Here is a 12,175-nt window from a genome sequence, read left to right on the forward strand (position 1 = left end):
ATTAAATCATATGAATATGTTTAATTAATATTTGTAAAATAGCCTGGAAGGGAGGGGACATATTACACTATAAAATACACTAGTAGCTAAAGTTTAATATTATTGTTATCTTATTCGTTTGCTTAAAAACTTTGGGTTCAAACTTTTCAAACAATAATATTAATCTACAGAAGGTGTAATTTTGTTTATCAATATTGGGAATGTACATCAATTACTCGTCCATTGTCTTATCCCTTAAAATCCCCAAAGCTGGATTTTCCAACCCTTTTCCCTTAAAAGCTAATCATAAAATTGTATTTTTCCTTGTGTTTTCCGTATTTCCAGAATTTAGGGCTGTCTAAAAGTTTGTTTTGTTTCTCCTCATTTAGCTTCTTAACACTCTCCATTAGTTTGATGTAGGATGTTAAACTCATGCACAGGGTGCGTTCATATTTAGATTCCATTTCTTCTGGCGATGTTGTCTAGAAACAAGATTAGTGATCATCAAACTTATGGCTTTTTGAAATGGAAAAAAAAATTTTGTCCTAATTTTTTTTTCTCTCAATAATAATAAAAACGTTTGTAGCTGACTCTGAATGTAGTGTCCTAGATCGACTAGGGTTGATTAGACAATCAAACATTAAAGGAACCATTCTTCTGGCTATACTATCCATCGTTAGTTAATTTATATTAATGAACCGCATCTTTTTCTTGACTAACAAGACAGAGGTACGAAATGACTTACGGACTGACCCTACTTATAGAGTAGCTTGCACCAAAGATAAAAAAGTATGTCAATTATCACGATTCCCAGCAGAGATCCTTGTAACACCCCCAATGTGCGATCCACTGGACAGACAAACATTTAGAGACCATTATTTTCGAGGTCCCAAGGACCATACAGATAAAAAGAAAGCTTTAAAAGACTTTGAATTGGCGGAAGAAGTGAATACTATAGGTAAGTTTTTTTTCTTCAAAAAGGCATAAATATAATATTATTACCTTGGGATCCGAGAGAGATTGTGGCGTAGCCAGGATAAGATTATCAAATATCAAACTAAAAATCTCATCCCCACAAAACTCTTTGGCACCAGTCGACTTGGCCGGATCCGGAAAAGCCGACTGCCAGGCGGCCAGAGCGGCGTCGGCCGCCGGTGCATGGCTGTCACTCTGTCCGATAAACCATGTGCCAGATAAGGATTTTAAATGTGGAGCCAAATTTTTGCCGACAGCAGCTACAATATGCTTTAGAGCAACATGTGTTAGCTCCCTGACCCTATGGTCAGTATCTACAGCTAGTTTGTTGTACACCGCGGGCCAGAACGGGAGAACGCTAACCATAATATCCTCTGTGCTGTTTAATGATAGTTCTAGAAATTCCTGAATATTGAAAATGTTATATTATAGCAGTTCTTACACAATGTAATGACGATTTAAATAGACTTTAATTTTGTACTGTTTGGGCGGTAATAAACCTAGGACTATTTTTAATTTAATTGTTTGACTTTAATTGGAGAAAAAAAAGATAACAGGGCCAACTGAGGTTCTAGGTAAAATATTTCTGGTAACGAATGTCTTCTGGTTCCTGGCATTATTACAAGGTTCTTGGAACCAGCAGCAAAAAAAAACTACCAATGGATTGTCTGATAAAACAACAGGGTAGGTAGGTATACCTGTAAAGCTTTAACTTTTGTAGTTGTGTCTTTTTTCAGCATCTTTCGCATAACAAGTCTAAATATAAATATTAACAATTAAAAAGTTATTAGATCAACTCAGGGATAAGGACAAGAAAAATTACAACAAAGCAAAATGAAAATAAGGGGTAGGGTTGTGGTTGGGTTTTTTCTATGCCTCTAACCTACCCCGCGTTAGAGTACATGCCTTAACTCTAAATGGCTACACAGTACCAAATATAACTTTAACCTAGCATGAACTAAAGTAATACAAACAAATAAGAAACTAACCCAAACTCCTTTAATTTTAATTTATTTTTGAAATAAGAAGAATGGTGGGGGGGGGGGGGCGGTATTTTAGCCCAACGAGTCACTATGATGAAAATCACTTGTAATTGAGACACTGTACCTGAAATCTGGAGGGACACCGTCATCCGACTGCAGGAGAGGAACAAATCCAGACTCCGCGTTGGTTCCAAATCCAATAAATCCTGTGGCATTATTGCCAAGTATTTGTGCACTGCGGGCGCTGCTGGCAACCTTGGCGTTCCCTTTGGTGCGGTTTCCTCCATCTTTTTTACCCATCTTTACATCTGGAAAAAATATAAAAATACTCTTTACATATTAAAACAACATTCAATATAGGTATAGGATATAATATATTTTATGAGTAAAGGTTTTTTATTTAGCAATAATGGATGTAGGATATACGTGGACATTATGACAGGGGGAAAAGTTGTCAATTTAGGTTGCTATTATTTCCACTTTCATTTATTGATCAATATGTTCATCCAGTAGGAGGTGAGGGGTTGGGGTGTAATGGGAGGATGGTGTAGAGGATTATCATTTTAGCCCTCTATAAGATTTACTTGATTAAGGTAATAATAAATCCATTATACTTGTAGCCATAATGTTGTGTTAGCTAACAAGCGAAGCTCAGTATTAAAGCAAAAATTTTCTTCATATTAACAAGGGTAACTATAAACACAAATTTTAACAACAATCACAAATCTGGAATAGATAAATTTATTTAACTATAAGATATAATATTATTGTATACTAAATTAACAATAAACAAATTGGGTATAATTAAAGTTAACTACGTGATAATAATAACTTAAAGGTAATAGGTATTTTAAAATGCTTGTATCAAAATAAATAATGTTTCAAATAAAAAAATATAAGTGTAAAATATTTACACATGAGCATTAATTTCAGGGGACATAGTAACATGTAAACAAAAGCATGTAACTACAATTATGAAGATAATAGGTATTAAATTACATTAGTTATTTTGTACCATAAAATTTTCTACCATGGTCTAAAAAACACATCATGGTGAAGATATAGAAATTACCCCATTCACCAATCTGATGGCGGCAGGGTGTCGCCCAAAAAACTTGTACATATCATCTTTCCAATCATCGTGGTTTTCCGAATAATATCGAACTTTTCCAGGGGGTGCCGTGTAATTACTAAAATATAAAAAAAAATATTTAAGTTAAGTTATAAATACCTATAGAGAAGCACAAAAATTTAACGGTAAAATTTATTTATAGTCTACTCTATATATCAGATGTTCACAGGCCATTAAATAAGAAGGAGAAAAAGAACAAAGAAAATCTTTGTCTTTTATAACATGGCCGACATACCAACGGACCATGTAAGTAAACAAATTGCCAAATGGTTGCTCATTTGTAAAGAGAATCTTCACAAAAAAGCAGCTATCTAATAATCTATCTTAAATAGTAGCCAAGAATATCATGTTTCTACAAAAACGTTTAATACATTTCGAATTATAGAGTAGCTTCACCACTAAAGAAAACATGTTTTCCATGTGATTTACGCAGCTAACTTACCTATAGTTTAATATAAGTAAAAATTGGATTTAAAACTCACCCTTCAACATAATTTGTTGGTGGTAAATTGTAATTATTTCCCATTAAATACAGATCAATCACTTCTTCTTTATTTGTTCTTACGACCTCAGTTATGAAGGGTCCAGCCATCGTATATGCAAGATACTGCAGGTTAGGCAACTCTTGGATCACAGGAGAATTGTAGGTCAGGCAAATAAATTCAAGGTTGGGACAAAACCAAGGCATGTCTGCTGTGCGACAACTATAACACAAGTATTTTAGGTCAGGAAATTCTCTTTCTCTTGAGTTTTCACTATCACTGACCAAATAGTTTAGCCCAACCAGCTGACTTCCATACAAATCCAGAATTTCATCATACAGAAGACAGTTTTTGCCAATCAAAGATAAATATTTCAAGTTGGGTAAACCAAAATCTGTAGCCGCATTGATGTCAAAATAAGCTCCGTTGCCAAAGAAATCTGATTTTAACTCGAGCTGCACTATTGTCTCACTATTTAGATTTGATAATTGTTGTGGAAATGTTGTAAATACTTTTGTTAATGACAATATTTCTATTTTAGGAAATTGCGCTAGAAAAAAATCCAGTGGTTCTTTAATGTCATAGGCACAGTGGAATTCTACTTTGTTTACAAAATCTCTCCATTCGCTGAAGATGGGAGGGAAAGAATGCCTACAAACAGGACTACCAAACCCTTTGTTTTTCTTGGTCGAACATTGCACTTTTAGTGTGATTATAAGTTTATCAGTATCTATTCTGCGAGCGTAACATGATTTATCTTTAATTCTTTTTAGAAATAATAATATTTCAGTTATTTCTTGGTTGCTTCCTTTATTATTTGGTGGCTTATCTTGGGTCAAGACTGTAATGTCTTTGATTTCTTGATCTTCCTGGGAGCATAAAGAAACAGGGATTAACAGTTTACAAAAGACGGGATCAACTTCAATTACTTTTTCACTCAACCTAAAAAACGAGAAAGAAATATTAATCACGTGCAGCTACCTTTGAAAGGATAATATTAGGGATGTTATTTTCAGCCCAGTGAATTAAGTACCGGAGCATCATCCACGTGTAATGGAATGCGATACTCTTAACACCCAAGGATATTAGGTTAAGTATCATCCATCAAAAAACTAACCCTTTGATTGCACGACCTTTGTCTGAGAAGTCCTAACTGTGCATTTTAAGGCATTCCCCCTACTCTTACTATTTGTAAACTATCGCGGGTTGAAAAAAAGAATAAGAAAGTTACAAGCAATATGATATTTAGGTACCTTTTAGAAGTAAGACGAAGGGCACACTTGTCTTTATGGGACAGATAGCATTTTATAATTATGCTTGTTACATCTTCAGGAAGAGAGGAGAAATTAACCATTTTTATGTCTTTAAGACATCTGAAATTTAAAGAGTTAATCTTCATGATTTATTTACATTTGCATTAAAGTCTTAAGTATTATAATCTCAAGCTGCAATAAGTACCATTTATGCAACCTTAAAAACCAAAATGTAGTTTATACTCATAAAAGCTTTAGTCTAAAATATCTGCAAAGTACCCCCCCCCCCCCTCAAAAAAGGGCTTCGCTTAAGTCCCCCTTTTTACGACAAAATCAGTACTTTTCAGATAAAACTAAAGATTATAAAAATATCATCTGACAAAAAAAGAATAGCATATAATATACTTGAATTGAAATATATGCCATAATCAAAGCTAATACAATTCTGAAAAAGATTTCTTGACAAAAATTCCTCATGAACAAAGGGGGGGGGGGGTGGTAGCGTATAGACATCTAAACTTACAACATTGAGCAAAATAGTCTAAATATTGAGCTAGATTCTTGAAACTTGGTACAAAAGCCTAGTCCTATAGGTACTACATCTAAATGAAAAAAAAAATAGGCCTTTTTGGTATATTTTGATGTAGAAACTTACCTTTAATTGTTTTTTCTTAGGTTTTCCCCTTGAATTAATTGGTCATAAAAAAAGAGTGCGGAAAGTGCATGAAAAAAAAGCTATTAGTCTACTTTGGAAGACAAAGCTGCAGTCTCTATTCTACTCAATATTCCTCTACTAATGGACGTTGTCATCTTTGATTTTCTTGTGAAAAATTACCAACGATTTTTATGTTTGTTATGTTTCTTTTTAATTTTCAACAATTTAATCAAAAGCAACTTAGAAAAATTAATAATAATTTTCATTCTTTCTTACACCTCAATAATCTAAAAATAACATTGCAACATAAATATTATGAAATATAATTGGAATAATAAAATTATGAAATTAAAAAGTATTTGTCTCGCTGTCTGCTACACAATTGAAAATTATACGTAAACATAAAATACGCGGCATTCAGGGCACATAACAGGAATAAATATAAACAAAAATAATTAATAAAAACAAAATAACCTCAAAGAGACATTTATGATAAATTGCAGTAATATTTCCCTGCAGTTGCGCCTCTAGAGGTCTTTAAGGACACCCAAGGTAAGGCGGTTGGGTTGGAAAATCGACCTTTTTGAATTTTAGCTATCAAAGGAAAAGTAAGAAAACCCCGGATGCTATTTTTCATTGCCGGGTGGTATTTCCATCTCCAGAATCTTTCGAGGAACTACGGTAGCTAGAGTGTAAAGGAGAACCATATCGGTTCATCGGTTGGCAAGATCCTATTAAGTACAAACAGACACAGATCCTGTTATTTAAGAACTGCGCTTTCAAACATAAAAATCCTTATCTTAAAAAGATATACAAATAAAACAAAGAGCTATTTTTATATGAAAAACAACATTTAAATTAAGCATTATTAGCATTGAAATAACAAAGTATTTAATTTGTTTAAACGAAGTTTTATCCCTGTTAAAACTCAATAATATTGTCTGCTACAACTTTCCCCCAAAACAACTTTAGCCCAAATCATATGAGCAAATAATATCATCAAAAAATAAACATACCTATATATTATACTGTTATACATTAATTAAAACTTTTAAATCTGTATTTAAATTTATTATAATTGAATATATCTTATGAATTGTTATGGTTGTTGAATTTTCACTAATTATGATACAAAATCTGAAAAAAAAGATAAGAAGTTTTTACGTATTAATTTGTAATTTGCAATTTTCTTAACTTTGTTTCAACATTAAGTAATTATTAAATAGGGATAATTTTTCCATAAAAAGCGCGCAGCGTCGTGTATAGAAAAACAGTTATTTAATAATATATTTTGTACGGACAGTAAACAGGGGGTGTTTCTCAAAGGGGTCTAGATTTAAACTTTTAACGGGGGTTATTGACGCCACCTACGTACTTAAACTACTTTTTTCTGTTTAAATTTTCGTGTTCCAAGGATTTTACAATCATTATTCAATCAAGCGTATAAATAGTTTAGAATCGTATACTTTAATAATATTATAAACATATTTATCTATGTGAAATATTTAGTAAGTGTTGTGTTTTCAAGTTAGTAACTACTGATTAATTACATATGGCAAATGTGTACTTTTCACTTGCAGTTTAAAAGCGTAGCTACTATATATATAACTGGGTAATGTTCGAACGTACAATAATTTTACTTTAACCTTCTTGTATAAATAGCCTAAAATAAATACCTAACAAAATTTAAGCCAAAAATATTATTAAGTTCTGACAGTCTAAGTGTTATTGTTCGTTTGTCCTACCGTTTCAGATCTTCACTTTTATAGATATTGTCATCCTTATTATTTGATTTATTATGTTTGTCTTGTAAGTATTTTATTTAATAAATATTATTTGCAGATACACTTGCATTTTTAAAGCGAAGCTTTTTACTCCAGGGTCGGTCTGTACGTCTATCTGTCTGTACGTAACTGACAGCTGCCATCATATGTAAGAATTGTCCTGTCTATTTTAAACTTGGCTTGATTATTTTTTATAGCTAGGTACAATCCAGAAGGCATAGGTAGTAACTCTATGATCATTTTCAGAAAGTCAGTGTGACCTTTTTAACTGGTTAAATTTTTTTAGCTTTTTTGGAAATTTTTAAGATTTCAGTGTCTTGATTGTTGAGCTTCGCTTTTATGGATGTGTCATCCTTGTACATTTTTTGACAAATTAGTTTATATGTATGTATGATTTTATGTTTTCTTTATTTAGTAATCCAAGATAAGATACTTTTAGTTAAGTATACTGAATAGTATTAGATTTAGAAAATAAAATTTATCTAACAATAATTTTTGATAGTTTTATTATTTGTTCAAGAACAGCGATTTTTATCTAAAAGATAAATACTATTAGCCGCCAATTTTTCCACAAGTCAAAATACACTTGTAAAACTGTATGTCTTCCATACGCTTTAAGTACCTTATCTTTAAGAAATGTGTTTTAAATATTTGTATGATATCAGTTATATCAATTTAAATTCTTTACGTTTTTCTTTCAGACTAGACCTTGTACCAAAGACCTTCAACATGGAATTAAAATGTGCTGTTCAGAATTATCACTGGGGCAAGGTTGGCAGTGCAAGTTTGGTGGCTTCATTTGCTGCCAACGCAGTCACTGACTTCAAGCTGGACGAAGGATCCAACTATGCTGAATTATGGATGGGTACCCACAACAGTGGACCTTCTGTTATCAAAGGAACTGGAGAAACTTTACCTGAATACATTAAAAAGAATCCTGACTGTTTGGGGGAGAAGGTCCTCGAAAGATTTGGTGGGGATCTTCCCTTTTTGTTTAAGGTTCTAAGTGTACGACAAGCATTGAGCATTCAAATTCATCCCAACAAAAGCAACGCAGAGGCGCTAAACGCCAAGTTTCCAGACAGGTACAAAGATTCCAACCACAAGCCTGAGATTGCCATTGCTTTGACCGACTTTCAGGGTCTATGCGGCTTTCGTCCTTTGAAAGAAATTCAAGATTTTCTACAAAAGTTACCAGAGCTGCAGACTATCCTAGGCGAAGCCTCAACTCAAGCCCTGCTTAATGCCAAAGAAGATGATTACAAAGATGGCCTCAAAGCTTCTTTTACAAGCCTAATGAAAGTAGAAGTTGATGTACTCAAAAAAGAACTGGAAAATTTGGCAGCAAGAATCAATGATAGTGAAGGATTGCAGAAGGATCTGTTTAATACGCTGAACAAAGATTTCCCTGGGGATGTTGGCTGCTTTGCCATCTTCTTTCTCAATCATGTCAAACTATTGCCAGGCAGGGATTACTGAGAAAATAGGGCAAACAAACTTCTTGTCATTTTTGTTTATTTTCTCTTAAAAGCATTTGAATTACATGAACTACTTCTCTTGCAAAGTAGCACTTAAGTTATTAGGTAAAATTTCAATTTACTATTATTAGGGAGGGTTATTTTATTTGTAGATATTTATAAGTCAAAAGCAAAGGTATTTTTTAATTTTTTTAATTACACTTGTTTTAACAAATTGCATGGAAATGTTGAAAACGAAATTTTTCACATACCTACCTACCCATTTTAAGTTTTTTTTTGTAAACTTTTGTCGCTTTTACTGACCCCTAATCCCTGTGTTATCAGGTGAGGCTATGTACCTTGATGCAGATGTACCCCACGCATATCTGTATGGAGAGTGCATGGAGTGTATGGCCAATAGTGACAATGTTGTCAGAGCAGGACTTACACCAAAGGTATTATCTATGAGAGAGATCATGTAAAAATTTAAAGACATAAATAGAGCATTGTATAAACAACTTTTTTTTATTAAAAGGAATATTAGGGTAAATTCTATTCATTTTATGTCTTAAAAGCAAGTGCAGAATCTACACATTCTTGTTAACAAGTATCTGCATTATGTAAAAAAAAAGTAAAATGAGAGGAATTGCTATTTGTTTTGGTTAAAGTATGTTTTTTTGCATCATAATCCTGACCTCTTTCATAAAACATCTACTTTGCAGTTTATTGATGTTGACACCCTTGTTGACATGGTTCAGTACAAATGTGCTACAGCTGAGGAGCAGAAGTTTCCCGGAGTTACGGATAGTTTGACAGGAATTGTTCTATTTAATCCGCATGTTCCAGACTTTGCTGTTAATATGATTAAGGTAACATATAAAAAAGTTTTATAGGTAGGTAGATTTTTAGGTGCGTAGCATCGCTTTAAGTATCCGTTTTCATCTGTGGCTCACTGATTCACTGACCGACTGATTAAGAAACCTTTAGAATCAAAATAATAGTGTATATGTTAGATACCACCCCTTTTATACCTATTTCTTATTATCCTTTTTTTCGGTGGTGACTTAAAATTTTTAGCAAATTTTTGTATTTTTAAAAGAGGAAGAGGACCACAAAAACTAAATCAAAATATACCTAACCCCTCATTTTCTTTCTCTTTCTGCTTTTTTTTTATCTGTATATTATATATGTAGATATTATTCTTTCTATGCTAAATCATATAGATTATAAATACATCTATGACCGTTTTCGGTCTCGTTTTTATCATTTAATACCGAGTTGTTTTAGTAAAAAGATTTATTTTATTGTATTTTCCTCTCAGTAATTTTTTCAGTTTTGAAAATTGTAGCATTCTAAAGCTATAATTTATTGTGAATATTTCAGATCTCATCTAACTCTGACTGTTTCTCTGTACCAGCTCTGGACTCCATCTCCATCCTGATATTCACCAAGGGAACTGGAAAATATCTTGTCAGCAACAAGGTCAGTTTACAAACAATATAATACAGAGTCATAAAAAATGCCTAAAACTATCCCAAGACAATTATAAAGCTTCCCTGGAAAGTAAAACCTATTTGGTCCGGCAATTTCCGAGATCTTTAGCTCCAGACAAAAAAACGTTCACTTTATATTATTCAGGTGCTGTGATTCAGCCAATTAATTCCATTTGAAATTTCCGAAAATTGAATATTATGTTTGCATAGAGTTGGCGTAAAACTTGTTTTTTGGTGTAACTAATGGGAAGGGGGTAAGAAGGGGAGAAATAAGGGAAAAGGGTTGTGGGGGAAATTTTCACTCAGAATTATTTGTCTGAATCACTTTCTCTTGTACAGAGTTGAGGATCCGGACCCGCAAGGATCCGCATCTTTGATCCTGGGGTATAAATTTATGGAAAAATCTACCTAAATTTATATAAAATAGTCACTTACAAAGACATTCTCGTGATGAGAGCCAATCTTTAAGGTTTAGGTTCAGACTTAGAAATTAAAAGTGTTTTTGACTTCGAGATTAAGGACATATTTTTTAAAAATAATTTGGTGATTTTATACTTATTGTCAAGAATCCGGAGTCGGATCCGCATACAATCAATGCGGATCCACAACACTGCTCTTGTCCCTGATATTATTGGATTACAACAAAATTTTCAAGAAAAAGTCAGATTATTTTTCCTATGATGAAATATCTCCCTAAGGATTTTAACAACTTGAAATAGATATTTGATATTACTTTCAGGTTGTTAAGGAGGGTGGTCTGTCTGTGGTGCAGCCCTATGCTTCTGACGAAATCAAGCTTGGCACCGTCCTCATGCTGCCGGCTCACAAGATCCTCGAGGTTTTCATTGAAGACTGTGACGAAATTGTTGCTTATCAAGCTTTCTGCAAATTGTAATTCGTACAATGTTATACCTAACAGGACAGAACTAATGATTTTAAAACATACTAGGTACGTATATAGGTATAGAACATGAACATTTCAGACAAATTATCTCAGTCTAGAAAAAGGGGGAGGGGGAATAAAAAAATATGTGGGAGTGGAAAAACATGAAAAAATAAAGAGTATACCATAATACCTACTGAAAATGTTATTTCCATTTTTCCCATTCCTTGTGGAAAAAACAAAAAAATATGTATATGGAAGGGGTAAAAACAATGAGTAAAATAAAAAGTAATAAAAACATTTCCCTTCCCTTCGCACGGAAAAAAACTAGGGTGGGGGAATCAAATATTTATCAGTCCGGGAAAAATTGATATAAACCCCTGTCTGAAAAAGTACTGTGAATGCATTTTAGTTCAGACATTTACTTAAGAGTTATACTCAGAACTTATCTTTTATGCTTTAGAATCATTTTTTCTGCACTGCCAATCCTAGGTATTTAGGCTACCAAAAAACAATTTACCTTTCATAAATTCATAAAAATTAGCCAAAGATTCCAGGCTATGAAATTGTTTAGTTTTTAATTGTAGATTTTAAAAAGTTCTTTGAACATTTATTTATATATAGTGGAATAAAAATTAAGTTTAGTTAGACATACCTATCTACTCAGAGAGTAACCTATTGAGGTACACTTTAATGAAGTAAAGTCTATGTCTACCTATTTTCATGTTATTTATTATATATTTGTTTGCATTTAGACTTATACTTTTACCAGTTTTAGATGTTTTTTGACTAGTGTTGTTATTTATTTATTTTTTATATTAGAATTGACAATAGAACATGAAATCTTCTTTAATAAACATTATGAAAAATATTACCTACCTACAAATCAAAATAGAAAATACCAAATATAATTTTTAATTATGAAATGTAATCTTCTGGTTTGTAAATTTTGTAGATTAAATAAATATTTTATAGTTAAGCTTTTCATATATTAAGTGTTATAAAATTTATCTTTACATCTTAGTGTTTTATATTGTTGTAGTATTTTTATCATATTTACTATAAACCCCTGGATTTACATCTCTTTCAAATTTCAGAT

The 12,175-nt window shown here is 32.4% G+C and overlaps 3 protein-coding genes across 5 annotated transcripts; 1 reads left to right on the forward strand and 2 right to left on the reverse strand.

Annotated features, from left to right (window-relative positions):
- Positions 1-272: 272 nt before the first annotated feature.
- Positions 273-2,246, reverse strand: LOC145312616 (E3 ubiquitin-protein ligase listerin-like). Its single transcript, XM_080151875.1, has 4 exons — positions 2,062-2,246; positions 1,653-1,710; positions 982-1,359; positions 273-461 (listed from the first exon to the last, which is right to left on the reverse strand). Exons 1-4 carry the CDS (start codon positions 2,235-2,237, stop codon positions 273-275), a joined length of 801 nt encoding a protein of 266 aa, XP_080008001.1. The 5' UTR covers positions 2,238-2,246.
- Positions 2,245-4,928, reverse strand: LOC145312180 (uncharacterized). The gene is made up of 3 exons (XM_080151368.1): positions 4,805-4,928; positions 3,552-4,493; positions 2,245-3,127 (listed from the first exon to the last, which is right to left on the reverse strand). Exons 1-3 carry the CDS (start codon positions 4,903-4,905, stop codon positions 2,986-2,988), a joined length of 1,185 nt encoding a protein of 394 aa, XP_080007494.1. The 5' UTR covers positions 4,906-4,928; the 3' UTR covers positions 2,245-2,985.
- Positions 4,929-7,920: 2,992 nt separating this feature from the next.
- Positions 7,921-12,174, forward strand: Mpi (mannose phosphate isomerase). Of its 3 annotated transcripts, none has more exons than XR_013876934.1 (6): positions 7,921-8,708; positions 9,046-9,155; positions 9,423-9,569; positions 10,084-10,182; positions 10,933-11,142; positions 11,540-12,174. XR_013876934.1 is itself a non-coding variant. In XM_080151366.1 (5 exons), the coding sequence occupies exons 1-5, from the start codon at positions 7,973-7,975 to the stop codon at positions 11,086-11,088; spliced, it is 1,248 nt and encodes a 415-aa protein (XP_080007492.1). In that variant the 5' UTR covers positions 7,921-7,972; the 3' UTR covers positions 11,089-12,174. The 3 variants fall into 3 exon arrangements, 1 of the variants encoding a protein (XP_080007492.1); XR_013876935.1 differs by having other exon boundaries at positions 11,569-12,174; XM_080151366.1 differs by having other exon boundaries at positions 10,933-12,174.
- The last annotated feature ends 1 nt before the right edge of the window (position 12,175 follows it).

This window comes from Acartia tonsa, chromosome 2 (assembly GCF_053477335.1).
Source record: "Acartia tonsa isolate MP-2025a chromosome 2, ASM5347733v1, whole genome shotgun sequence".
NCBI classification, from domain to species: Eukaryota; Metazoa; Arthropoda; class Copepoda; order Calanoida; family Acartiidae; genus Acartia; species Acartia tonsa.

Excerpts from the sequence above, each read along its gene's own strand:
- LOC145312616 (XM_080151875.1), bottom strand. The coding sequence starts at position 2,237 with ATGGGTAAAAAAGATGGAGGAAACCGCACCAAAGGGAACGCCAAGGTT. Across the intron at positions 1,711-2,061 it reads GGTGTCCCTCCAGATTTCAG|ACTTGTTATGCGAAAGATGC; the intron begins GTACAGTGTCTC and ends ATTTATATTTAG. Across the intron at positions 1,360-1,652 it reads CAAAAGTTAAAGCTTTACAG|GAATTTCTAGAACTATCATT; the intron begins GTATACCTACCT and ends TTCAATATTCAG.
- LOC145312180 (XM_080151368.1), bottom strand. The coding sequence starts at position 4,905 with ATGGTTAATTTCTCCTCTCTTCCTGAAGATGTAACAAGCATAATTATA. Across the intron at positions 4,494-4,804 it reads CTTCGTCTTACTTCTAAAAG|GTTGAGTGAAAAAGTAATTG; the intron begins GTACCTAAATAT and ends CTCGTTTTTTAG. Across the intron at positions 3,128-3,551 it reads CCAACAAATTATGTTGAAGG|TAATTACACGGCACCCCCTG; the intron begins GTGAGTTTTAAA and ends TTTATATTTTAG.
- Mpi (XM_080151366.1), top strand. The coding sequence starts at position 7,973 with ATGGAATTAAAATGTGCTGTTCAGAATTATCACTGGGGCAAGGTTGGC. Across the intron at positions 9,156-9,422 it reads GAGCAGGACTTACACCAAAG|TTTATTGATGTTGACACCCT; the intron begins GTATTATCTATG and ends TCTACTTTGCAG. Across the intron at positions 9,570-10,083 it reads TTGCTGTTAATATGATTAAG|ATCTCATCTAACTCTGACTG; the intron begins GTAACATATAAA and ends TGAATATTTCAG.